Source organism: Canis aureus, chromosome 7, assembly GCF_053574225.1.
Source record: "Canis aureus isolate CA01 chromosome 7, VMU_Caureus_v.1.0, whole genome shotgun sequence".
Taxonomy (NCBI): Eukaryota; Metazoa; Chordata; class Mammalia; order Carnivora; family Canidae; genus Canis; species Canis aureus.
The window spans coordinates 8672644-8699379 of NC_135617.1; the positions used below are offsets into that span (position 1 = coordinate 8672644).

A 26736-nucleotide genomic window follows, 5' to 3' on the forward strand; every position below is an offset into this window, starting at 1 on the left:
TTTTCAGTCTCTCCCTCACAAGCGTGCAACAGACTTTTCCAGACAGTCCAGGACATCTGATGACATCATTGCTCTGATGGTTAATGGAAGGCGTGCTCCTGTGTTCTCACGGGGGTCCTCAGTAGTTTTTAATTAACAAAGGTGTCTTGAGACCAAAAGTTTGAAAAGTTTTGAAAAGAGGGATCTGAGCTTCTGCTGGACACCCACCCGTGCATTTTGAAAGAGCTTCCAAAATTATATCCTATGCTAGGCTTGAGCAAGAGCCCACGCAACAAACGGAAACACACTGCAGTGTCTGTGTAAATGAGGAAGAGGGCACGGTATTTTCTGACGGACTACGCTGTGCCGCATGATGGTCTACACTTGCCTGACAGCCCAGTCCACAGCGTGGGCAATAGGAATACATTGGTCCGTCCACTTCTTTTTTCGGGGCTAGCGGAACTGCCCTCTAGAACTTACTTTCTGCCTGCCTCAGTTTCCTCCCTCCACTTGAGTATGAAGCTCCGTAACAGAAAACCACAAAATTCACACCAAAAACTCCCTAAAAAGAAACAACCTCTGGAAGCCAGATAAAAGAAGACAGAGAAATCATAACCGTCCTTCAAAACCCTATTTCACTGCCCTCGCTATGATATTCAAGGAAAGATCCGAGGTGGACCAAAACTCTCTATGCCCCCCAGCAGCTTGTAGGAAAAAGTGTTTCCCTGATGAAACTTTCAAATAAAGAGAAATTACTTCCCGAGTTCCATGGGATAATCACCTCGTTACTTAGGGAAAGAAAGAGTGGATCTTACACATCGTAAGAGAAGGGTTAGGAACAAGATTTCTTGGTGGGGCTTTTCTGAATAAATGAAGCAGCTTTATAAATCTTCAAAATGCTAAGTAGAGCGTTGAGCATTCTTACCCAGAACTAGGTAAGAAAAAAATAAAAAAATAACCTTGTCTGTAGAGACGAGGTAGCTTACCTACACCTTTCAGATTACAACACCTTAAGATACTTAGAGCATATTTTCCCCACTAGAGTAGCAATGCCTTGGGGACAGAAATCCTAGTACCTCTCTTCTTGGCCCCCAGTTCTTTGTACACAGAGTGGGACTGCAGTGGGACAGAGGGCCAGAAACCATCGCACGCACGGCCACTTAAAACACCACGAACTGCTCACCGTCCCTCTCCCCTCTCGTTTTACAAACCCACCCAACAGATGGTAACGCGTGGCTACTCACGGTTGCATCTGATAATGACATTGCAGAAAAAGACACGTTTGGGTCGAACCGGCTGGATTTGAAGAGACCCATGAAGTCCGCGTCGCTGTGTCCGGGGTTGGGCAGGCTCGACTTCAGGACGCTCTCGGCGCGATCGCTGCCGGTCTTCGGTTTAGGAAACTCGGACAGTTTGGCTTCGGGCAGCTGTCCGTTGCTCCGCGACCCCGGATCTTCTTTGGTCTCCTCCCTGGGCAGGTATTTCTCCATGTAGCCTGGACTTTTCAGACCCGGGAGGGATGCATTTGTCGCGTCGAAGCCAAAGACCTTGAGGCTGCCGGGTGGGAGGCTGGGCTGCTCCTGGTCTGCCCGGCAGGGCGGGGCGCCCTCTGCCCCGGGCCTCGGAGGCCGAGCAAGAGAACCGCTGCTCCGGGCAGCGCCGAAGCACGTGCTCATGGTGCTCACCGACGTCACCGACGGAGAAAAGACTCTGTCTTGTGCTGAAGGCAACATGCTGGAGAAGAGCGCGCTTTTCTCCAGCCTCGATCTCTTCACGCCGCCGCTTGGGACATCTCTGTTCTCTTTGTCCTCGGTCTCGGGGCCCGTGGGAGGCTCAGCCTTCCCGTCCGGGGCCAGGACCGACAACCCGAAGGGGACGCTCTGCTCCGTGGACGTGCGTTTGCTCCTCAGGTTGGATTTTGTGTAAAGATTCTGCATCAAGTGCAGGGCCGGTGACATTTCTGGGGGGCTGTCCTTTTTCTTCCCCAAGCCACAGGTGAACACGTTGGGATCTAACACCTTTTCCAGGTGGTCCTCGTGGATGGGCGGCATGACAAAGGGAGGGGCGGGGCAGCTGGGCACCCTGGCCTTCTTCTTCTTCTGGGGCACACAGGCTGTGCTGTCCATGTTTTTGATGATTTCAGTGAACTTCTCCATGTCGGAAGAAGAATCCAGCAGGCTGTCGTCGCCCCCCGCGGGGCCGCTCCCGAGGCTGGCAGGGCTGTCCGGGCCGCTCGCCGCACTCGCGTGGGGCCCTGGAGCGCCGCCCGGGGGGCTGCCCGCGCTGGGGTCGCCCTGCAGGGTCGCGGGTCGCAGGTGCTCCCCGGATTCTGGAAGCGTGACTTGGGGGCCAGGTTCGGCTGCGGGTTCCTCGCTGCGATGGCCGGGTTTGGGCGCTGTGCCCTCGCGGCCCGGGCCTTCCTCTTTCGGGGGAGCACAGCTTGCGACAGAAACCACTTCGAGTGGATCGTTCTGACAACTTGGCAGCTGGGCTCCTCTGACTTCGGGGCCCTCGGAGATGACCTGGGCGCCTGCATCGTGGGTGCTCTCCACGGGGAGCATGAAAGACCGGACGTGGACAAGGACCGTGGATGGGCACTCGGGCCCCACGGCCTCCGGGCCGTGCTCTGCGGACGGAGGAGGCCTCGCTGCTGCCCCTCCTCCTCCTTCAAGCTTGGAGGGCTGCACCGCCCCATCGTTCTTATGCGGCGGGGGCAGAACACAGCCGTTATGGTTTTCTGACGCTTTTAGATCAGTTCGTGGGAGACTGCTTATGGGAGCTCGAACACACGCGCCTTTGGGTGCAGGCTGGGAGGGAGAAGGCCCGTTAGATGACTCAGCTGGGGGCTGTGAGTCAGATAACGTATCCTGTGGCTTTGGTGCGGCCGCTGGGGGGGGCTCTTTGGTATCAAGAGTGGCGGGAATGTCCTGTGCTGGATCAGTCATGTTTTCAAGCGCAAGTCTTTTGCTCCCCGCGGCCTTTGAGTCATCCTCTCCCGAGGCCTCGTGGTCCTCGACAGGATTCAGAGCTGCGGCCACTGCTTCGGGAGGGCAGCCGGCGTCTGTGTGCACTTCTGCTCTAGCACTTGGGTGAAGTGGAGGGCCAGGAGCTTGGCCCTGGGGAGGCTGGCCCCCCGATCCCCCCGCACTGGGGCTGCCGGCTGCTGGGGGGATCTCCTCCTCAGTAACTTTGGATTCTGTCGAGGTTTCCTTTGCCAGCATACCATTCTGGTGACTGTTTGGCAGTACTTTCTTTTCAGATTGCTCCATCTCTTTGGCTTTCTTGGCTAAATTCAGCTTCGCCCTCCCAACAAACGTTTTATTACAGGAGGCAGGAGGGTTCCTTGTACTTCGAACATCAGCGTGTCTTGGGCTACTGCTGTTGGCCCTTTTGTTTTCAAATAAGGAGATTTTGTTGGCAGTGTTTCCTTTATGAACCGGCTGGCTAAATGGATTATGCTCGTTTCCCGAACTGTCAGGATTCTTAGGAGTTTTAAGATTTAGTTCCACATGTTTGGGCTTGGCCGGGCTGCAAAAATAAAGCAGTAAGATAAAGTTATTGACCTAGTTTTGAAAAGCCAACATACCAATTTACTACGAAACATTTATTATTATGAAAAGCCAACATCTCTCTGGTAAGTAACATTTGTTTTTTTATGAGACTATTTTAAAACAATCCTAAGTACACTCAACTATTTTTAATGGAGGTTTTGCTTCTGTAGGATGGATGAGAAAATTATATAGCTAAGAAAGTCAAGAGGTGGGAGGTTAGCAAGTTTATCGAGTACCTAATATGTGAGCACGGTGCTTGACACTAAATTCAGAAGACAGCTTAGGGCTTGAAGAACACGAGGTTGAATTTATATATTTGATGTACTCCTTTATTTTGAATATGTAAATGATCTCCCCAAACAGCAGCTGTGTATTTTTATTTTATCATAATTTTTAAACACTATTTCAAAAGGCTAGATTATAAAAATATTTATCTGTTATTTACCTCTTTGAATATTTTATTCCCTTCATCTTCCTTCATATAACTTTACTCTGATTATACAAGTGTGTCCACTACAGATCATATGGAAAATATAAAAATGAAGAATCACTCATACTCCTACCACTCAAATAATCTCCCTGTTAACATTTTAGTGTACTCTTTTTGTATGCATGGTGAAATACTTTTAACAAAATTGGAATTGTTCCATTCCATAGTGTTTCAGATTTTATATTTAAAAAAAGATAAATTAATCTTATCTTTCACATTTTTAACATTTTCATGTTACTAAAAATTTGAAGTTTTTCATAATGTCTGCATAAAAGTTTAATCATATGGATGTACCATAATTTACTTATCAGTTACTCAACTGTTGGTGTTGTTGCCTTCTGGTGGGGGCAAAAGGCATCTCCCCTCGCTCTATAAAGAAGCTATAATATTTCTTGGTTATTACCGCCTACTGGAAATCATAAATCTTTGTTTTCTTTCTGTTTGACATTAGCCAGCTCTGGTCCTGGCTCCTACACTAATGTGTGAGCTTGGTCAAGTTAACTCACTGGACTCACTACCTTTCCTATCTAGAAAAAACAAACAAATCGATAGTTTAGAACAGAGATGATCCTCTCCCCACCACACCTTTCCCAAGTGATGGCCGAAGGAATTCTTGGGAGTTCTCTCCAACAGTGACCGAGGGTCCAAGAGCGACCGAGGGCTGGGGCCAGCCACCCTCCTCTCGACCAAAGTCACTTCTACTTGTCTATTGTATATATCACTTTTAAGCTTTCCTAGAAGAATGGGCTCTGAAGCTAAACACAACACAATGTCTAAACCATACATCTAGTGGTTTCTAAAATGAGGAGATAATAACCACTAAGAATCACTGATTGACACACACTTGAGAAACAGTGTACTTGCCTAATGTACTAGTTTAAACATTCTCTTTTACAACGAGGAAGTTGAAGCCTAGGAAAGGCAGGTAATTTGCCAGAAGTCATACACCTAGTGAGGGACAGGGCCATGATTTGAAACCAGGGGTTGTGGTTTTGGAGGCTATGCTCCTGACCACTCTACTCTTCTGCTTCCCCAGACCTCAGTGACTAAATCTGGTCCTTTCCAGCTTGATATATTCAAGAGGTCAATGAATTATCGTGAGAGCTGTAAGATTAAGCGATCAAACGTTGGAGGCTACTTTGATCATGAAAAGTGGAGAAGCACAGAAATCTCACTGCTGCCTCCACATGGATTCATTGGCTTTCAAGAAAGAGGGGCTTTTTTGAAGGAACAGGCAATATGACTTTGGGTGAGACACCTTATCCTTCTGGATAAAATGAGAACACTGAAAAGACTTGAGAAGTCTTTCCAAAATATAGCATTAGGAACTTAGATTTTTATTTTTAGGAATTTGATTTAAATACTAAATTTCATATACTCTCATGAATTTCTCTTAGGCACTGCTCTCTCCAATAGCTCCACAAAATAGCTAGGCTCCCTCATGGTGGGCCCATATCTTAAATTTAAAAGGAAAATTAACATACACACACTACCTTGAAGACTGAATTCTAAAACCAGTGGAGTCGAAATGGAGAGCTTACAAATGCCATCAGTTAATGAAAGATGTTCACATGCCAGTAAATACACATTTTAAAAAATTCTCAGGGATCCCTGGGCGGCTCAGGGGTTTAGCGTCTGCCTTCGACCCAGGGTGTGATCCCAGGGTCCCGGGATCGAGTCCCGCATCAGGCTCCCTGCATGGAACCTGCTTCTCCCTCTGCCTGTGTCTCTGCCTCCCTTTCTCTCTGTGTCTCTCATGAATAAATCAAATCTTAAAAAAAAAAAAAAAAATCTCACTAATCAGCTCAAGGAACAGTCAAACATCAAAGTATATCTTATGATGTCAATGGAAAACACTACAGGTTAGCCAACAAGCTACCTTAAGGACAGGAAACACATCTGCACATTAAAGATTTACGCCGAGATCAAAATATGTTTTACAACCAAACTTTCTGTGCTATTAAGTTCTGCTACCAAGAGTCACTACAATTAACCTAGCTCATACCGATTAAAAGGAAGGCTTCTCTAATTCATGCTTTGTGTAATGCCTTTATTATAATGGGAGAAGGGAAAATCATCTGATGTCTTAAAAGCTGTGGCTAGGAGAGGAAAATTCTCCTTATTCTAAACATACCATTGCTAATCTCAACATTCAACACCTGGAACAGAACTGAAGACATAATTTTTCTAACAGCATCGAGAAACTTGCTGCTGCACAGTCCTTCTTCAGGGAATACAAAATAATTTACACTAAAACTTCAGATGCAAATTGCTTTTTAAAAATAATCGGTAACGTTCCTTCTTAAAATACCATCAGAGGAAAAAAACCGGAAAGGAAATCCATCAAACAGAAAAAGACTAGAAGGAATTAGTTTTCCCATTTCCACAGACTGCCAATTCACCAAGCGTGAGGCCTGGTGGAAAGCATAATCAAGCCAAATGCCTTGCCGAGGAGAAATTTTAGGTAGAAAGTGATGGGCACAGAGAAGAAGACGTGGTTTAGTTCACAGAAAACAGGACGTGCAGAGTTTCGTTGCAGGATCGCTCCCCAGGTCTGTTTACCCTACTCCTTGCAACATTTCTGGTTTTTCCACTGGCGTTCTCCAATTGGAAGGCAGGTAAGGCAGGTAAGGGCGTCCTTAAACAGCTCCGCAGTAACATTTCTCTAAGCTCACACTTAGGAGGTCTGAGTGTGCAGTCACACTGGCCTTCTACAAATAATGGGCATCACCCACTCCGATTACTCCTCTGACACAGCCGTTACAGAATAAATAGCTGACTTTATCAAAGGTCTCCAGGTTGGCAGCTGGTGAGGTAGCTCACATTACTCATTAAGCAGGTTCTCCCTCACGTGTTTACCAAACAGACCTCCTACTCTAGAGCCTCACTTCTCCAAGAATTCAGATAGAATGAAACCGTTTGGTTTAAAGATCAAAATGCTGTGAAAATCCTGGCTCTTTCAATAAGGAATAAATGTAGGAACAACTTGGGCAGTTTATATTTTTATTTTTATTTTATTTTTTCGACTTGGGCAGTTTAGATGCTCATGTTTCACAGACGCTCCCTGGGAGGTGGGGCAGTGAGCCTGTGGGAAGGGGAGAGGGTCTGGGGCTTTACAGGGGCCCCTCCTTACCCCAGCCACCTTCCCAAACCACGTTGAGCACCCCAGCCCAAGCTCACCTCCAAAAAGCCAACTGACTTCTCCTACTTTGCGCTTCCCCAGCCTTTACAGCTCACAACCCAGCGAGCAGTTCCCTGGGCCATCACCTCCTGTAGCATCTGTCTGCATCTGGCAAGCCAGAATGGGCCAGAAACTCCTCAAGGACAAAACACTGAGTCACACTGCGAGTTTCCCCTCAGAGCTCCTGGCCCAATACCAGCCATGCACAGAAGTCACTCAATAAATATTTGGAAAAAAAAAAATCAATGAATTTAACAGTAGGTAGTCAGCCTGTTGAGCTTGATTCTTCCAACGCATGGTATCCTTTCATTTAACAACACCCCTCCCCCCCCAGGACACTGCTTTTTCTTCATTTGAATAACTAAGAATTACTTTTCAACCTGGGAGCAAAAATATCACTAACTTCCCTAACATTCTAAGGAGAGAAATGGGGGTGGGGGGGGATGTTTAAGCCACACTGAGTTCCAGAAAAAGTTCTGTGAGTTCTCTTAGACTCACAGGTGTCAAAGCTCCAGGGTCACACTGAACGTAAGCCGGTTTGCTCCCGGTTTCCAAATTTGCAGCACAGAATGCCCTACCCAGGAATGCGGGGGTGCATTTTGAATAAAAGAACTAGCCCAGGAGGCACCTGGGTGGCCCAGGGGGTGGGCGTGGGCCTTTGGCTCAGGTTGCGATCACCGGATCCCAGGATTGAGTCTGGCCTCGGGCTCGCTCCCTGCAGGGAGCCTGCTTCTCCCTCTGCCCCTGTCTCTCTGCCTCTCTCTCTGGGTCTCTCATGAATAAATAAAATCTTAAAAACAAAAAAAAAAAAAAAAGGATTAGCTCACATCAGGCTAAGGGGTCTTCTTTCAATCGAGTAAACATTGAGTCTCGGGAGATTTTTACATCCACCAAACTGAATATTCTATCAGAACAGGAATGAGCAACCCGACTGGGCTTCCCAAAGTGTCCTCTTCTTAAACCTGTGCTAACCAGCGCTTCACTGTCTTAGTTACGGTGTGGAGGGGGAAAATTCGTGCACAGACCCATCTGCCCCGAATGCAGAGACCCCCGCGCCCCCCAGACCCCCGTCCCCTGCCCATCGGCCAGAGCTCCACCAGCAGACCCCTGCACAGCTGTGGACAGCCCCAGCCCCCCCAGCCCCCCCGCACGTGCGGACAGCCCCAGCCCCCCCAGCACCCCCAGCACCCCCCCGCACCTGCGGACAGCCCCAGCCCCCCCGCACCCCCCCCCGCACCTGAGGACGGCCCCGCCCCCCCGCCCCCACTTACAGGGTCACCTTCGTGGTCACCGTGGACCTGCCGGCGCCGAGATGGTTCCTGGGCTTCCCTCCGTCGGCGTCGGGAGCAGCGGCCGGCCGGCCCGGCTCTCTGCCTCGGCCGTCGGGGTGGCCCGGGGCCAGGCCCCTCTTGTGCTCGGGCCTGATCTCGGGCAGCAGCGTCGCGCTCTTGACCGTGAGCTCGCGGGGCCCGCCCCGGGCCGCCCCGTCCGCGCGGTCCTCGGGGGGCTCCCCGGCGGGCGCGGCCTCGGGGCCTCGGCTCCGGCCCCTCCTCTTGGCCGGGGACGCGGCGGGCGGCGGCGGGGGGGGCGCCGGGCCGCGCTCCGCCTCCCCGCGGGGCTGCCCCCTGGCCCCGGGGCCGGCCTTGGCCTCCGCGCCCGCCGCCGCGGCAACGCCCGGGTCGGGGCCCGCCGGGGAGTCCGCGCTCCCCCCCGCGTCGGGCGCCCGCTCGCAGCCGCTCCCCGGGCCGTCCCCGCCCGCGCTGTCGGGCGGCGCCGCGTCGGGCCCCGGGGACTCGGCGGACCTCTGCGACCTCCGCCGCCTGCCGGCCCGGCGGCCGCACGACCTCCTCTCCATGTCGTCGGGGTCGCCGCAGTCCTCCGGCCCGGGGGCCGCGCCCTCGCCCGCGCCCTCGCCCGCGCCCTCGCCCTCGCCCGGGGAGACTACCAGGGTCAGCGCCGCGGGCCGCGCGCGCTCTCCGGGGCCGCGCCGGGGCCCCACTCCGCCGTCCGCCGCCGCCCCCGCCGCCGCCCCGGGGCCCCCGCCCGCCTCCGCACACCCGGGGGGCGCCCCCGCCGCAGCCCCGGCGCCCGGGGCGGCCTCCTGCTCGCCGCCAGCGCCGCGGGGGGCGCCCTCCCCGGGACCGCCCGCCCGCGCCTCCGCGCGCCCCTGCCCGGAGGGACTCTCGAGCGGGGAGGGCAGCTGCTTGGCGGCCCCTGGGACGGACCCTCCCTCTGCCTCCCGAGGCTCTAACTGGGGCGCATCACGCCCCGGGCCCCGCGGCCCCGCCGCCCCGCGTCCGCTGGCGCACGGGGCCCGCCCGGCGTCGGGGGGCGCAGCGCGCACGCGGCTGTCCGAGGGCCCCCCGGGCTCCCGCGCCGGGGGCCTCTCCTGCGGGGGAGCCTCCTCGCCCGGGTCCCTTTGCTTCGGCTGGCTGCCCTGAGGTTGGCTCTTGTCACTCTCTCTTTCCGGGGGTTTGGAAGAGGTCCCATCCTTGGGAGACGCGGCTTTGGCGTGGGAGCCGGAGGGGCTCTCCACCCCGCTTCTGCCGGACCTCCTCCGGCCGGCCGCGAACAGGGTGCCGAGCTTCCCCAACACCGGCTTGCGTCTGTTTTCCTCTGGTGGTTGCGCCCTGGACTGGAAAACAAAAGGGGTTGGGGGTGGGGGGGAGAGAAACGATGAGAATCTGCGTTTCCCACCCCCCCCCCCTTTAGGAGTAAGCACGTGGCAGAAGGACAAGCCAAAATGGTAGCGACCAGCCCACCTGGAAGATTAGAGACCTGTGGTTTTTGCATGTGCTACATGCACTCCAACAAAATAAACTCGGATTGTCACATTTTTTCTTAAGCCCCGTCTATGCTTGGCGCTACTTGGGATAACATTTCCTGCTACTAGAATCCTTGTGTTTTATTATTTTAAAGATTTTTATTTATTTATTCATGAGAGACACAGAGAGAGAGAGAGAGAGAGGCAGAGACACAGGCAGAGAGAGAAGCAGGCTCCATGCAGGGAGCCCGATGTGGGACTCGATCCTGGGTCCCCAGGATCAGGCCTTGGGCTGAAGGTGGTGCTAAACTGCTGAGCCACCCGGGCTGCCCGAATCCTTGTGTTTTAAAGGGAAAATCAGAAGGTCCAAATACTCAGGCCTACAAACTCAACAGTTCCCAGGTTGCCCCAGCTTTTGCTTTTTGCCTCCTTCAATAAAGATGCAATTTCAAAACAGCCACGCGTGACTACACGGTAGCAGTAAACACACGAGAGTATCTTAAAGATTTTATTTTAGAGACAGAGAGAGAGAGAAGGCATGGGGGTGAGGGGGGCGGTGGGGGCGGCAGAGACAGAGAGGGGCAAGCGGGCTCCCCGCTGAGCACGGAGCCCCCACACTGGGCCCATCTCTGGCCCCCAGATCCTGAGCCCAAGTCAGCCGCTCAGCCCGACTGAGCCACCCAGGTGCCCCCAAAGTATCTGAAAGGGGAGTTTAAAAAAAAAAGAAAAAAAGAAAAAGAAAGGGGAGTTTTGCTTTGTTTTGAAAAAACCGCCCTTTCTTTTTGTAGGAAGAAAGGAAAACGAGTAAAAAGCTCCGGTGGTCTTTTCTAGAACAAAAAGAAGCCACCTGGGTCCAAGAGAACTGCAAATGAAAACTCTTAAGAAACCCAGGGCTCCAGCACCTGGGCGGGCCTGCGCTCCCCCAATGGGAGAAGCTCCGGGGACGCCCGATGCCCCCCCCCCCTCCCCGGCCACCCGCGATCCGGCTGCTGCGGGAGGGGGGGGGGCTCACCCGAGAGGCCTCGACCCCGTGCGGAGGTCCTAGGAGCGCACACCCGGGAGTACCTGGGGGCAGGGGGGCATCCTCCCCTCCGGTCCGGGGGGCGCCCAGCGCCCCGGAGCGACCTCGGCGGGGGCGGAGGGGGCCTCACAGTCCCGCAGGCCTTCAGGGGGGAGCCCCGGCAGCATCCCCCCCACCCCGTGGGAAGGGTCCGGGAAGGGGGAAAACGTGCACCTGTTCCGTAGCCTGGAGCCCAACGGCCCGCACCTGGCGCGCCCGAAGCGCGGGGCGCTCGAACGTCCCCACGGAAGCAGACCTGCCAGTGGGCGCCTTTCCTAAAGGAGGGCGAGCCTTCAGGGCAGTTTTTTGTTTTTTTTTTTTTTTTTTTTTTTTTTAACAATATTAGCTGTTTAGAGAGATTCCCGAGTCACACCTACGAGCAGCTGCGTTAGCTTTGCGGGGCATCCCGCCGCGGGCCTCGGGCAGGACGGGCCTGGAAGTGCACGGGCCACCAAGCCTTGGTTGAGGCAGCTCCAGCAGGGTAACTCCGCGACAGCCTAGCCAGGTGGGGTCACCCCGGGCAGGAAGGAGGGGAGGGAGCCAGGGCAGCGGAGGGACCAAGGGGTGAGGTGGGAGGCGGGCAACAGCCACAAGATCACACCCAAGTCCTCAGCCTCCACCCGGAGCTCCTTCAGCTCCACCGCGGGGACCCTTTGAGGACGTGGGGTGGGGGGCACCCCTGAGATAGAGTCAGCCCAGAGGAAGAGACTGTAGCAGGCCCTACACCCCCGGAATCGGCTCCTGAGAAGTGCTCATGAATCACATTTACTGACCAGCCCTGAGTGACCCTTTGGGTTTGAGGAGCACCTGGCGGGAGCTTGGGAACTAGCTAGGTGTTGCAGCCACTGGGAGCTTTTGTGACTGAACTGGAACGCTTCTAAAGTCTAACCAGATTTTGATTAATAATTCAATCCTACAACAGTTATATAAAGAATATAAGAAGAATTCCTTGTGCAACTTAGGAAGAAAAATAAACATTCCAACTGCCCAAGGAATATACTTGGATTCTTAACTCTAAGTCAAAGGTATTACATGATTTTTAAACATAATTCATGCTTACTCAGCCCTTAAGGTGCTAGACCCTTGCAAAGAGATTTACATAGAATCCCATCTAAGCTTCCCAACAGCCCCTGAGGGAGGTGCTCTTTTAACTGCCCATTTGCCAAGGTTTCTTAGCTCTGGCCAAGGTTGCACAGCCAGTAGTTTTTCTAACTCCGGAGACAAACTCAGCACTGTGTCTCCACTGCCTGGACAGGCTTTCACACATACTCTAAAGAAGTGCCCGGAAAAAAAGGTTTGAGTCTGTTGGCTCAGTTTTAGCCCATGTCAAAGGAAAACCGCTAAGTATATCGCTCTGTCCTGCCCCTCATGGTGCAGCCCATTGTTCCCATGGGGTTGAAGGGTGCCTGGTCAGCGCTCCTCTCTGCTCAGTGCTGGCATTTTTTTCATTTTTGGCTGTAGCTGCTTTTCACAAAACCGATTGCTCTTGGTAGCTGGGCCTCATCAACCACTTGACTCCTCCTCCCCTGAGAAGGGCAGCAGCTTATCACCTGTCAGGCTACTGTTCTGTGTACTCAGCTTCCTAGACTTGCAGGGTTTTGCTTGTTTACACATGAATGTTCACAGCAGTTTCATTCACAACTGTCAAAAACTGCAAACAACTCAGATGTCCATCAAGGGTGAATGGTGAAACACACCGTGGTACATCCATACAACAGAGTACTACTCCACGATAAAAAGGACTGAACTTCTGATGCGTGTAATGTCGCAGAGAAATCTTTAAAAATGTTGTGCTAAGTGAAAGAAGCCAGACTCAAAAGGTTCCGGACTGTATGGTTCTATTTATATGTTATTCTAGACAATACCAATCTAATATATAATCACAGAAAGTAGGTCAGTGGTTGCCTGAGGGTAGGGAGGGGGTGGGGAGGGGTGCAGTGTGACCGGAAAGAGGCGCCAAGGTACTTGGGGGGTAATGGCCACGTTCTATATCTTAATTGTGGTGATAGTCACACACATGTACCTATCTTTCAAAAATCATCAAACTGTATACTTGAAATAGGTCCAATTTGTTACATATAAATTATATCTTAATCAAGTTGGTTTAAAAAGAAAACAACCGGGATCCCTGGGTGGCACAGTGGTTTGGCGCCTGCCTTTGGCCCAGGGCGCGATCCTGGAGACCCGGGATCAAATCCCACGTCGGGCTCCCGGTGCATGGAGCCTGCTTCTCCCTCTGCCTGTGTCTCTGCCTCTCTCTGTGTGACTATCATAAATAAATAAAAAAATTAAAAAAAAAAAAAAAAGAAAACAACCCCTGAGAAACAATCCATCTGGCTCAGATGCACATTTCATAGTTCTTAGACAATGGGAGCCCCGAGTACATTTTAAGAGCTAGGTCCTCATTTACAAAAAATGCAGCCTCCCCCAGGAGCCAGGTCCCTAGCATCGCCAGCATCGCCAGCGTATCTCTAGGCAAGGCGCTCCGTTCATCTGAACTACAGTTCCCAGTCCTATCTTTGAGAAACACTCCTTCTTAAAATAGGACGCGCATTTCTTCTCAGCCAGGGATTTTTCTTTCCAGTGTTTAGGGAGGAAGAATGAGCGTGGCAGGTGGAAAATGAAAAACTAGATGGCCAGTGAGTTGTCCACAGAGTAGGGACCTTCTTACTTAGGAGCCTTCGCACGGGGAGTGCTAATGGTAGGAGGGGACCCAGCACCTACCCACTGTCCATTGGGAAGGGGAGTGTTTTGCAAAGAGGCCAGAGGGCCAATCAGTCTTTTTCCTGCTCTCCCAGGCCCCTCCCCGGGCTCTCCCAGTCAGAAGGTGGGGAGTTCTTGGGCTGGGTGTTCACAGATCTCAGGGAGCACTGCAAGCCCAAAGCCGCCTCCTTCCCACTTAGCCCTTTCCCACGTACTCTGTGCCCGCCTTATTTAAGGCAGCCTGCACACCTCACTGCGCAGAACCTGCACTCGGAATCCTCCTGTCACCCCTGCCTGATTGGGAGGGGTGCAGTCCACAACAGGACTACCTCAGAGATGGTCCGTGGCTTGTGTGCTAGGGCTTGTTCTAGAGAGCTCTTGTGGGCTAATGTCAAATGGAGCTCGTGAGGGGCGTGTGCAGGCGTCGAGGACAAGCCCATCCAAGCTCCAGGGGCGAGTAGAGGCCCAGGCACAGTGGCTGCGGAGCCGTGTTGTGATTCCCAACCTCGGTGCAGCAACACCTGCTCTGAGCAGCTGCCACTTAGTACAAGTCGCCTTGTACTGTTGCACACAATTTCAGAGATCTCTGCGATCTTCTCAACTAGTGGGGGGTGAAAGGTCAGGAAATACAGGATAAATTGTTAATTTACAATTTACAAACTGTTAGCATAGGAAAATGTCTGGACATCTCAGGCCCCAGACTTCCCCACCCCTCAAACTGCCTAATTGCCTACTGAAGTCATTGCTTTAAATTTAGAAGCACTTTACCCGAAGTCAGGTTTGGAGGTTGAAGAAAAATATGTTGAGCATATTACATGAAAATGTAATTAACATACTGTTTCAAAATAAGTCTTTCACGTGTTTCCCACCTTTTTGTTGCCCAGTGGAATATAAGTCCATTAGGAGCAGGAAAACCGGCTTCTCTTGCTTTCCGAACACTTAGCACGGGGACTTACAAGGGGAGGTGGACAAGAAGCATTTGCTGCTACTAGAATTTGCAACATCCCTTCTCCCTTCCAACGCTCTTGGAGATAAGGAGAAACAGGATTAGGTCTAAACAAAACCAAAACAGACTAGAAATCTTTTTTTTTTTTTTGCACAGGACTTAGTGTGGCCAAGAACTTGCAGCTCTGTTCTGCCCAAGTGAGGACTCTGCAGGGCAATGTAGCTGCTGGTAGACAAACTTGCATTTTCTTCAGGGTGACTGCTGGCTACCCGCCCAAATCTGACTCGAGAAAGCAGGTCAAGATCTTTTAACATGTACTCACCTGTGCCTCCTACTAAAGCATGGTCGTTGATGTACACAAGTGACTCTTTTTTGGAATACCTGTGATTCCCTAAGCACTCACTTTGATTTCTGGGGGAAAAAAATGCCTTAAAGTAGCTCCTTCAGTTTAGCCATGATGAGGAAGGAGTCTCATGGACATTATTGTAAATGATAGGATGGCAGGTTACTTTGATAATACCTCCGGCTCTCAACACAGGTGCATATGTGTTTGCATTGGGGGGAACTTTGTTTTCTGCATAGGTTTTTAAAAAAATCATTTTAGTTGTGTGGCTTAAAAAATATAGAGATTTAAGCTACTTCAACTTTCAAAAACCCTTCAACTTTTTTTTTTTTTTTTTTTTTTAAGGAGGTTCCACACCCAACCTGAGGCTTGAACTCATGACCCAGAGATCAGGAGTCCCACACTCCACCCATGGAGCCAGCCAGGTGCCCCACCCATCAGTTTTAAAAAGTAAGGGCAAGGGCTAGAAAATTCTGTTCGATAAGAGAGAAATGCTTTTGAAACACATGACAGCTAAAGAATAAAGATGGAGAATGGGGACGGGGAGTGGGGAGAAAAAAGAGAGAAACAGTCAGGGACAGTCTGATGTAGCGTCAGGATGCAAGAGAGAGAAACACACAAAAAGCAAGAACGACTTTCATGAGGAGATATTACTCTTTTCTTACAACTTCCAGGAGGTTTATGCTAAAGACTTTTTTTTTAGATTTTATTTATTTATTATTATTATTTTTTAAAGATTTTATTTATTCATGAGAGACACAGAGAGAGAGAGGCAGAGACACAGGCAGAGGGAGAAGCAGGCTCCATGCAGGGAGCCCAATGCGGGACTCGATCCCCGGTCTCCAGGATCCCACCCTGGGTTGAAGGCGGTGCTAAACCGCTGAGCCACTGGGACTGCACAATGCTAAAGACTTTTAGAGTGAAAAGTAAAATCGCATTTTGCCACTGTATGTGTATGCAGCAAATTATCATCCCAGCCCCAGGACCCCAGAAGGTACATCTATGGGAGGATCCAGAGATGGATCCTGATACTACAGACCGAGGTTGGAAGAGGCATTTCAAATTACCTACTCTCCTCTCTATCCCTCATTTTGTGTTCTTCTTTCCCGTATTGCTTGTGCTAATAAATATGGCCCACCCCAAACACACACACACACACACACACACACACACACACACACACACACAAATACATAAAATGGGGCAGCCCGGGTGGCTCAGCAGTTTGGCGCCGCCTGTGTCTCTCATGAATAAATAAATAAAATCTTAAAAAAAAAAAAAAAAGAAATACACAAAATGTAAAAGAAGAAATGTTCACATAAATACACTTTGACCTATTGAGCACTCAAGCTTTTCATTTTAACCTTTTAAATAAATTTTTCTTTTTTCTTTTTTTTTAATTTATTTATTTATGATAGTCAGAGAGAGAGAGAGAGGCAGAGACACAGGCAGAGGGAGAAGCAGGCTCCATGCACCGGGAGCCCGACGTGGGATTCGATCCCGGATCTCCAGGATCGCGCCCTGGGCCAAAGGCAGGCGCCAAACCGCTGTGCCACCCAGGGATCCCATAAATTTTTCTTTAAATGTTATACAGTTCCCTCTCGCAGAGCATGCTAAATATAAAGTACTACCTCTTAATGATTCTGGAGACAGAACTATGGGCCTCGGTTATTCCATTTGTGCTGTGATAATGCTTTCTTCCCGGGCTGTTACAATGAGTGAAGACCACGGCTTCGCACTAAACAACCCACAGACTATAATATGGTTAGTAACAAGCAGGCCTTTGGCCAAAAGACATGTAAAATCAACCATTTTTGATCTACAGTATGACTTCATACGGTGCAGTGAATAATACTTTACATTAGTGGGGGCACCAGGTGGCCCAGTGGTTGAGCATCTGCCTTGGGCTCAGGTCGAGATCGAGTCCCTCCTCAGGGTCCCTGCATGGAGCCTGCTTCTCCCTCTGCCTGTGTCTCTGCCTCTCTCATGAATAAATAAATAAAATATTTTAAAAATATATTTTACATTAGGCTTTCAGAGCCTCTCTTGGCCGTCAGGCTCCCCTGTCTCTCGGGAGGGACACTTACTTGCCCTGCACTGTTTCCAGGATGTCAGCACTCCCAGTGCCCACCCCACCCTGTCTCTGTGGCTCATTCTTGTTCTCCATGTTGTTCTTGATCTCTTCTCCTTCCATTCAACTTCAGGTGATATGTACTTCTCTACTTTCCACCACAATATGTTTGGTTTCTCTCTTTTTTTAAAAGATCAATTTGTTTATTTATTTTAAAGAGAGAGAGAGAGAGAGAATACCCACACAAGTGGTGGGGGGTGAGGGTAGGAGGGAGAAGGAGAGAAAGAGTCTCAAGCAGAATCCCTGCTGAGCACAGAGCCCAAATTAGGGCTTGATCTCGGAGACCCTGAGATCATGACCTGAGCCAAAGTCATGAGTTGAATACTCAACCCACTGAGCCACCCAGGTGTCTCTGTTTGTTTTCCTTTCTAGCTTCAAGCTACACAATGATCACATCCCATTGTATAAAATCATAGGTATACTACTGGGTCAAGGAAGTGACAGCTTGTTTTTTTTTTGATTTTCAACAGTGTCCTGAAATAGAGGCATTATTGAATATGAAAACCATCATTAATAAAATAATTAAATGCTTATTATTCCAAAAGTATGTTTTGCTCTTCCAGAGGGTTTGATGAAGAAGCAAAGAGTTTCTTTTGAAAAGTAGACTCCTGGTTCCAGGTAAAAATTGACCTCAGCGGGCGCCTGGGTGGCTCAGCTGGTTAAGCATCTGCCTTCAGCTCAGGTCATGATTCCAGGGTCCTGGGATTGAGCCCCATTGTCAGGCTCTCTGCTCAGCAGGGGAGTCTACTCCTCCCTCTCCTTCTGCCCCTCCCCACTGCTCATTTTCTTTCTCTCTAATAAATAAAATATTTAAAAACAAAGAAACAAAAAATAAGTGATCTTAGGATATTCAGTGTTTGACAGAAGCAGAGTGAAACCTAATTGTTTAAAGCCACAGACACTTGATCAACCAGAAAGGAAGATAAAATCATAGAATGTTTAAATTGCAGGATTGTTTAATTCATTCGTTCCACTAATCATTCTTGAGAGTCTGCTTTGTATTAGAATTTTCTCCTTTCCTTAAAGAGGCAAATCATAACCCCAAGAATCTAAGTAATTTTCCTAAGACACAAGTCAGGCTTTCTAAAAGTTTAGGGGCACCTGAGGGGCTCAGTCGGTTGAGCATCTGCCTCTGGCCTAGGTCATGATCTCAGGGTCCCCACATGGAGCTCCCTGCTCAGCCTGCTTCTCCTGCTCTCTCTGCTGCTCCCCCTGCTTGTGCTCTCTCTCTCTCTCTTTCTGTGTCAAATAAATAAATAAAATCTTTTAAAAATAAAAATAAAAAAATTAGTTTAGTAATTTTTCCCATTTGAGGTTATATCATAGAAAAATAAGATTTTATTTACTAGAATATGATTTGTACACCACTTGAGGAATGTCTGACTGCATGTGGTACGTTAAACCTGTACTGCTTTGCAATACAAAAATGGACATGATCGAGTCAGCAGCAGATAAGCTCTCACTTATCACGGAGTGCTGCTGTCTTTAGAATCAGACAACTCTGTAAACAGTGGATATTTCTGTTTGTCCACCCTTCCTCACCCTTGTCTGTGCCCCAAGCCCTTGACTATGCTGGAATATGGAAACTGACCCCCTTACCCTTTGGCTTTGGTTTGGTTCAGCCAGTGTAAGACACTGATGGGACATAAAACAGAGGGACTGGGGTGCGCTCAGGTGTTTTTACCCCCCACCCCCCTCGTTGTGCTCTGGGTTGGGTGTGGCCAGGTGTGACCGAGTGTGACCCTGTGGCCTCTGTCAGGGAGCCTTCCCTGCAGCCATACTTCTCTGCAGTTCCCAATGACTGAACTGCTTCCTCCTCTTGCGCAGTCAGGCCTAGGGTGGGAAGGCTCTCAACTGGTGCCTGCAGGGGAGTGCTTGGCTCTCCTCTGCTTGGGGTAGAATCAGGTTCTGTGGGGCAGGACAAATTTTGAGAGGTTTCTTTAAGACAAAGAACCCCAAATTCTGGATTACAGATTAAGGGACAGGATTTTGGAAGAGGCCACGTGAGCAAAGGGCTGGGAAGCTTAAGCTTCTTTCACTTCTCTAGGTTTCCTTAACACCTTTCCCACAGTTTGTAAATAGTCCCTCAGTATTTTCCTCAATTCTCCCGGTGCTCTGATCTCTGGGCCGGGATCCTCACTGACACTGTGTGCCCGATTACAGGACACAAATAACTCACGATGTTTCTCTGTGTGTAAATTGATCAGAGTTTGACCAACTTTTTCTTTTTCTCCCAAAGGTGAAGAGAACTATCACACTGAATTGATTTGCTTTATAGTAGAGATAGTTAATCCTAATTTGGTTAATCCTAATTTTTTCCCCCTATGCACAACGTGTAACTAGGAGGAGACTACGGAATTTGAAATTTATAGCACAGTATTTCTTACCACCTCCTGGACTCTATGTGTATCTCAATTAGCATAATCAAAACACCAACTAGTTAGTTCCTAATTGGAGTGAAGAAGCTTAGCCAGATGGGAAAATGGAAATATGTCCTTGTGAAGTAGTCAAATTAGTTCCTTTTTTATTGACCCAGAACTAAAAAAAACATGTTCTTTATGCACTTGAAAAAGAAGGACTCGCACAATAGCTCGTGTTAAAGGTCAAGAATAAGGACTTCTATACAGAGACTAGGTTGGTGGTTACCAGAGGGGAAGGGGGGGGGGTGGGGGGTGAGCTAACTGGGTGAAAGGTCACAACTGTAAGGTGCCCTGCAGTAACTAGAGTTACGGTGGCAGTCACTTTGCAGCATATGTACATAGGAAATTGTAATGCATACCTGAAACTTATACCATAGGTACTAATTTTACCTCAATTAAAAAAAAAAAAAACATCTGGGGTCCATGGGTGGCTCAGTCAGTTAAACGTCTGACTTTGGATCAGGTCATGATGTCAGGGTCCTGGGATCGAGCCCCACATTGGGCTCCCTGCTCAACGGAGAGCCTGCTTCTCCCTCTCCCTCTATCCCCACCCCCCGCCCTGCTCTTTCTCTCTCCAATAAATAAAATCTTAAAAAAAAAAAAAGTCCTTTAAACACTAGAAAACTCTTATTGAGTCTCAGAATCCAAGTACTCAAATCCCAAGGAATAACCTCCAGTTAGGTCACCCATATATAAATGATGTGATGAAGAAGATAGGGAATGAATTAGGAAGAAGAGTGGGAAGCAGCCCCGGAGAGGCCTGTGGCAGCATGCCTGGCTCCCCCCACCAGGCACAGCTAGTGGTCAAGCCCACTGGAAGGTGAGGGAGGAGGAAGAGAGAAGGAACTTGGAGCTGGCAGTTCCATCAAGAACGAAGCCTCTCCAACACAGCCCTATGCACCTACGCTGTCTCTGAGACTTCTAGTGACCTTGAGGCTTAAGGTTAGTTTAACCACCTTGAAAAGTATGGCGGAAAATAATGGAGGTATTTCTAGAAAATGGTACAATGTTTATCTTTCAATTCATGTACATATATCCCCCCCCAAATTTCTCAGTTTTTCCATAATTTCTAGTGAGAATTACTGACTTGCTGGCAATATGCTCCAAATTAAGAAGCACAGTGCATGCTTTCATGAAAAGAACTCAGGAATATTACCATATAGGGATCAAATCATTCACCCTCTCAAAAAAGTCCTCATCTGTCATACAGGATTACTGAGAAATCCACATGAAATGATACACATGAACATGCTTTGAAAAGCCCAAAGTGACCGAAGACAGTGGTGGCCGGCATAATGGATAGTCTGATGTTTCATGGCCCAAGTTGAAATTGTAGAAACTGAGTAAATAATAAGATTACTTTATGACTCTCAGTTGGTGAGGTGGAGATGAGAACAGCCGTATCAACTGTAATTTCTAAACGCGTTAGCGTGTCTGCAGAACTTGGAGTATCGTTCGTTGCTTCTGAGTGCTCGCCTTCAATGTGTCATGAGCAGAATAAAGCGAACAAACAGATGTCTACCCCTTTCTCTTTAGAGCTTTTTTCCTCCAGGTCATAATGTATAGAAGATATGCCACTAGGTAGAGAGGACACCATCGGGTCATGCAATGTAAAACAGAACCTCACTTTCTTTTTTTTTTTTTATATTTTTTTAATATTTTTTTATTTTATTTATTTATTCATAGAGTCAGAGAGAGAGAGAGGCAGAGACACAGGCAGAGGGAGAAGCAGGCTCCACGCAGGGAGCCCGATGTGGGACTCGATCCAGGGTCTCCAGGATCACGCCCTGGGCTGCAGGCAGCGCTAAACCGCTGCGTCACCGGGGCTGCCCCCAGAACCTCACTTTCTATAACCTTATCCTCCTTTCTTTTTCTTCATGGCACTTATCATTACTTGAACTGTGCTTCATATTGATTTGTTATTTTATTTTATTTATTTATTTGAGAGAGAGACAGAGCACAAGTGGGAGGAAGGGCAGAGGCAGAGGGAGAGGCAGGGTCCCCGCTGGAGCCCTACATGGGGCACGATTCCGGGACCCCAGGATCATGACCAGAGCCGAAAGCAAACATTTAATCGACTGAGCCACCCAGGCACCTCTGTTTCATATTATTTGTATGCTTTATTATCAGTCTTTCTTTATGGAACTTAAGTTGTATGAGCACAATAATGTAGCTTTGCTCACCACTGTGTCCCTAACCCTTTCTCAATGCATGGTACCAGTAGGCACTCAAATATTTGTCAAGTGAAGACATCAACCATATTTTCGAGAGATCCCTTACTCACCCACCCATCAACAACTGAGAGCCAGACAACAGTGCATCTTGGGATGCTAAGCCGTTTGGGGGCAATGACTTGTTTCTGAAGCCCTCAGTGAACCACCCTCAAACAACAGCAAAGGCGTGTGCCTAGCCTCAGCCCCGTTCTCAAATGATTCCTCCCCAAATGCAGTTTCTGAAATGCTCATCCTCTGGACTTTTGGAGGATCAACTGAAATGTTTGTAAAACATCTAGCACCGTCTCTGGAGAAGAGATGGATGGAAAAGGAAACCTTAAAAAATAAAAAAAAAAATAAAAAGAAATACATATTCATATTTGAAAGTCAGGATATACAACCAAGTGCAATGAAGAAAATATAAAGGAGCCGTAATTTTTTCATCCCAGGATATCACTATTATTGTTTTTTTTTCTTCCTGGCTTTTTTTCCAGGGCATTATACAATATCATTTGATATTAGCTTTTTGACATATTGTTCTTCACTGAATTCATGTTAATAAATATACTTCTAAAATAAATTTTTAATGGCTACATTGAATCCCATCATGTTAATGTACTACAATCCCCACAGTTGTTCATTTAGTGTTATTTTCAAAGCACTACAGTCTGCAGAAAGCATATCTTGCCACATATTCTTTATTATTTCTGTAGGATATATTCCTAATTAGAAATCAAGGGAATGAAAAAGAAAAACCACAATGAGTTATCCTTACACACCATTCAGATTGGAAAATAATGATAGAGAATGATCATTTCCAAATATAAGAGAGGTTGTGGAGCAATAAGAACTCTTATATACTGGTGAGTGGAATGTAAATCGGTGTTACTGGGGCAGCCCGGGTGGCTCAGCGGTTTAGCGCTACCTTCAGTCCAGGGCCTGATCCTGGAGACCTGGGATCGAGTCCCACATGGGGCTCCCTGATGGAGCCTGCTTCTCCCTCTGCCTGTGTCTCTGCCCCTCTCTCCCTCTCTCTGTGTCTCTCATGACTAAATAAATAAAATCTTAAAAAATTGGTGTTACTGCTTTGGAAAACACTGTGACATTATCTGATAGATTTGAAGATAGGTCTGCCCTGTGAACAAGCAATTCCTCTTCAGTACACTCCCTAGAGCAGCAGTTCTCAGAATTTTGACTTCAGAACCTCTTGACACTCCAAAATTTAAGGACCCCAAGAGCCTTTGTTTATATAAATATATAGGTTATCTCTAGCAACACTTATCAGGTCAGAAATTAAAGCTGAGTAATAAAGTCCAACAACACTCAGGACATTTTCTATCAGCCAGCAGAACAAGACATCCCTGCACATCATGTTGCCTCTGGATCTCCACCGTACACTCATGAGAGCAAGAGACTGAAAGGCAGACAATGTCTCAGCTTTGTTATGAAAATAGTTTTGACACTGTGGCCTCCCCCAGAAGATCTTGGGAACCTCCAAAGATCCCCAGACCTCACTTTGGGAACTACTGTTCTCCAGAAGTTCATGAACATTGTTCCAGAACAAGCATAAGAATGTTCGTAGCGGCATTGCTTGTAATAGCCCCCAACGAGAAACAGTCCCAGGCCTCATCAATGGTAAAATGAATAAGTTAATTGTGGCTCATTCATTATAATAGAATACAGCAATGTAAATGAGTGAACATAATTGCACACAACCAATGGATGAATTTTATAAATATAAGTTGATCACAAGAATCCAGACACAGATGAGAACACAGTACATAATTCCATTTATATGAAAGTCAAGAATGGGAAAACTGATTTGCATTGTCTTGGGATATATTCATAGGTGGTAAACCGCAGAAAAACCAGAGATGTGATGATTATAACAGTTAAATGAGTGGTTACTGCTTATGGTAGAGATTCTATATTTAGAATTTGGCTATTTTGGGACACCTGGGTGGCTCAGAGGTTGAGCGTCTGCCTTTGGCTCAGGTTGTGATCCCAGGGTCCCAGGATTGAGTCCCACATTGGGCTCCCTGCATAGAGCCTGCTTCTCTCTCTGCCTGTGTCTCTGCCTCTCTCTCTCTCTCTCTGTGTGTCTCATGAATAAATAAATAAAATCTTATAAATAAATAAAATAAAATTTTGATATTTTATTCATCATGCCTTTTTTTGTATTAACTTATTTTTCAAAACATTATAATAAAATATTGCATTAAAATATTACTTGTTGGGCAGCCCCGGTGGCGCAGCGGTTTAGCCCCGCCTGCAGCCCAGGGCATGATCTTGGAGACCCCGGATCGAGTCCCATGTCAGGCTCTCTGCATGGAGCCTGCTTCTCCCTCTGTCTGTGTTTCTGCCTCTCTCTCTCTCTCTCTGCATCTCTATGAATAAATTTTAAAAATAAAAAATAAAACAAAAATAAAATATTACTTGTTGAGGGTTATTTTTAAAGATTTATTTTTATTTGAGAGAGAGAAAGAGAGAGCAGGGGGGTGCGCAGAGGGAGAAGGAGAGAGAATCTTAAGCAGATTCCACACTGAGCACAGAGCCCGATGAAGGGCTCGATCCCATGGTCCTAGGATCACGACCTAAGCTAAAACCAAGAGTTGGACAGTTAACTGACTGCACCACCCAGGCGCCCCTTGACTGTTGAATTTCTCTGGCACCCCTTAAACTTTGCTCCTGAGGCAAGCGCCTGACTCCCCTCACCCTAGTACTGGGCCTGGCAGTGAGGGAGAGGAGGGAGGTATGACCAGAGAGGCCCACAGGAGACCTAAGACAGGGCAACAATGTGCTACTTCCTCACCTGTGCTTAGTTTTACAGGCGCTTGTTTTATAATTATTCATTATACCCTACATTTATATTTTGTACATTTTCTGCTGTGCGCTGTATTTTACAATCGCTAGGTAAACATGCATTTCTTTGGTTTCTAATGGCACCGAACATATTTTATAACTTATGCTTTGTGACTTATTTCAGTTAACATTATTTAAGAACCTACCATGTGCCAGGTACCTGATAACAGTCTGGTGAGGTGCTAATTGTCATCTCACTGGGGTGTGGAAAGTGATTTGTTCAAGGTCACCTGTAGCTTGTGGGACCAGAAGATGCCTAACAATGCTTTTTCTCTCCTTCCATTTCCTACTCTGTTCCTTTTGGCTGCATTTGACTCTCTCTTGGGCCTGCAGCTCTCTCTCTCTCTCTCTCTCTCTCTCTCACACACACACACACACACACACACATACACACACACCCTAAAACAAAATCTGGGATAAACTAGGAAGGTCACTTAGAGAAAGAGCTGAGAAGCAAAGTGTGCTGCTAAGGAAGGTGAGGAGGAGGAGCAAGTGGAGGACTGGCAGTGGGTAGTGAAGACCCAGGAGTCCGGGCTGGATGGGGCTGACTGGAGCAGCCCCAGGGGAGCCCAGAAAACAGCATCAGAATTACCAAATTGGGGAGGAGTTCGTACTTGAACTCGCCAGAGCCTATAAAATGATGAGTTTTCATTCAGTGTTTGCTATCTTTTTCCACTTTGGATATTTTTCTATTCCCAGAAAGACCCCTCTGATTTCTGCTCCCACGGAACTTGCTCTTATTCCTCACTCCCTCCATAGACTTGGTCTCCTTCAGGGATTGGGACCGTGTGCACGCTGGCGATGGGAAGTCCATGAGAAAGGGGCTGCTCCGTCAGTTTGAAAAGTAAAGCATTTCATCACCTCTCACCACTCTGTTCCTGGCAGGCAGCGTGAGCCCTGGATGCCTTCTCTCTGCCTCGGCTTGCACGTTTGGATTGCGTTTTGCAAGCACTACGCCTGTACAGGCTTGAGAAGGACAAGTCTGTGCACCTAGGTTGAGCACTGCCCTAATCCTGATTATGCCTGGAGACACAGGCAGCAGGTTCCTGCCCATTTCAACATTTGAATTAAAATGAAAATGTGGTCTTACTAGCCAGGACACCAGTAGTATCTGCAGTGTCTCCCGTGGACCTTTATCTCGTATCAGAGAAACCTAAGGGAGAAACCTTCAGGACCATCAGCCTGGCCAATACACTTCCTCTCCCAGCTCTCCCCCACCCCACCCCAACGCTCACTCACCAAGGTATGTAGGCTATGCTTAAATTCATCTGCTGAGTACATTTTTTAGATATTTACAATTATCTTCATAAGGTGGTTGACCAAAATATCAGAAATTCCACTTACTCAACTTAAAATGCTTCCGGAAGGTTCCTAGTCATATTGGTGTTTAGCCAAGAGGTTTCTTTTTCTTTCTTTCTTTTTTTTTTTTAATCTGATAAATCATTTTTGAAAGGCGTTTCTTATAAAACACAGGTACTTATTCTGTTAAGACTTCGAGAGGAAGATTAGGAGCTCGTATCTTAGGGTAAGGACATTTGCAGTGTACTTATTCAGCATGTGTCTAGCTTATGAAAAGATGGGGGCACACGTGCAATGTTAACAAAGAAAACAGCGATAATGGCCAACACTTACTCGGGGCCTTATATTTATGCCTCCATGATCAAACTAGTGAAGCAAAGTCTAATAGACATTACATAAACTGCTTTTTCTTAAAAGTTTGCAAGATTGCTTTTTTTCTCATAACTTATTTTAAGCCATAGGATTTCTCGAGTGATGGGGTTGGATGAAGCCAACTCTGTCCCATAAATTTCCGTGTCCTAATAAAATCTCATTTGGGGAAAGTATGTGCAACACATAATAGCTCGTTGTGGGGACAAGGCTGGTAAGAGCGGCAGCCGACACCCACTGGAGAACACATTTGAGAGGTAACCTACATTTTAAAAGACTGTAATAGAGTTTCTACCATCATCTGCCATGAAGAAAACGAAAAATCCGTCCTTACTCTCTGCCTAATGTTTCCCAACCAGTGTCTTCAGAGGGGCTGGACAGCAGTTCCCCTTTGAAATTTGGGAAAGGGGCGGAGCAGGGGTAAG

The 26736-nt window shown here is 48.1% G+C and overlaps 2 protein-coding genes across 2 annotated transcripts in view; both read right to left on the reverse strand.

The window, feature by feature from the left end:
- Nucleotides 1-9071, reverse strand: part of CRYBG1 (crystallin beta-gamma domain containing 1) — a 47878-nt gene extending 38807 nt beyond the window's left edge. The window contains exons 1-2 of the mRNA XM_077902908.1: nt 8473-9071; nt 1224-3507 (exon numbers count right to left, since the gene is read on the reverse strand). Coding sequence (XP_077759034.1) covers nt 1224-3507; nt 8473-9056 — 2868 coding nt within the window. The 5' untranslated portion in view covers nt 9057-9071. The remainder of the gene's footprint in view (nt 1-1223; nt 3508-8472) is intronic.
- Nucleotides 9072-9272: 201 nt separating this feature from the next.
- The window catches only part of LOC144316675 (beta/gamma crystallin domain-containing protein 1-like), a gene marked incomplete at its 3' end in the record, with an annotated part of 151658 nt that continues 134194 nt past the window's right edge, over nt 9273-26736 (reverse strand). Inside the window, exon 3 of the mRNA XM_077902593.1 lies at nt 9273-9836. Coding sequence (XP_077758719.1) covers nt 9273-9836 — 564 coding nt within the window. The remainder of the gene's footprint in view (nt 9837-26736) is intronic.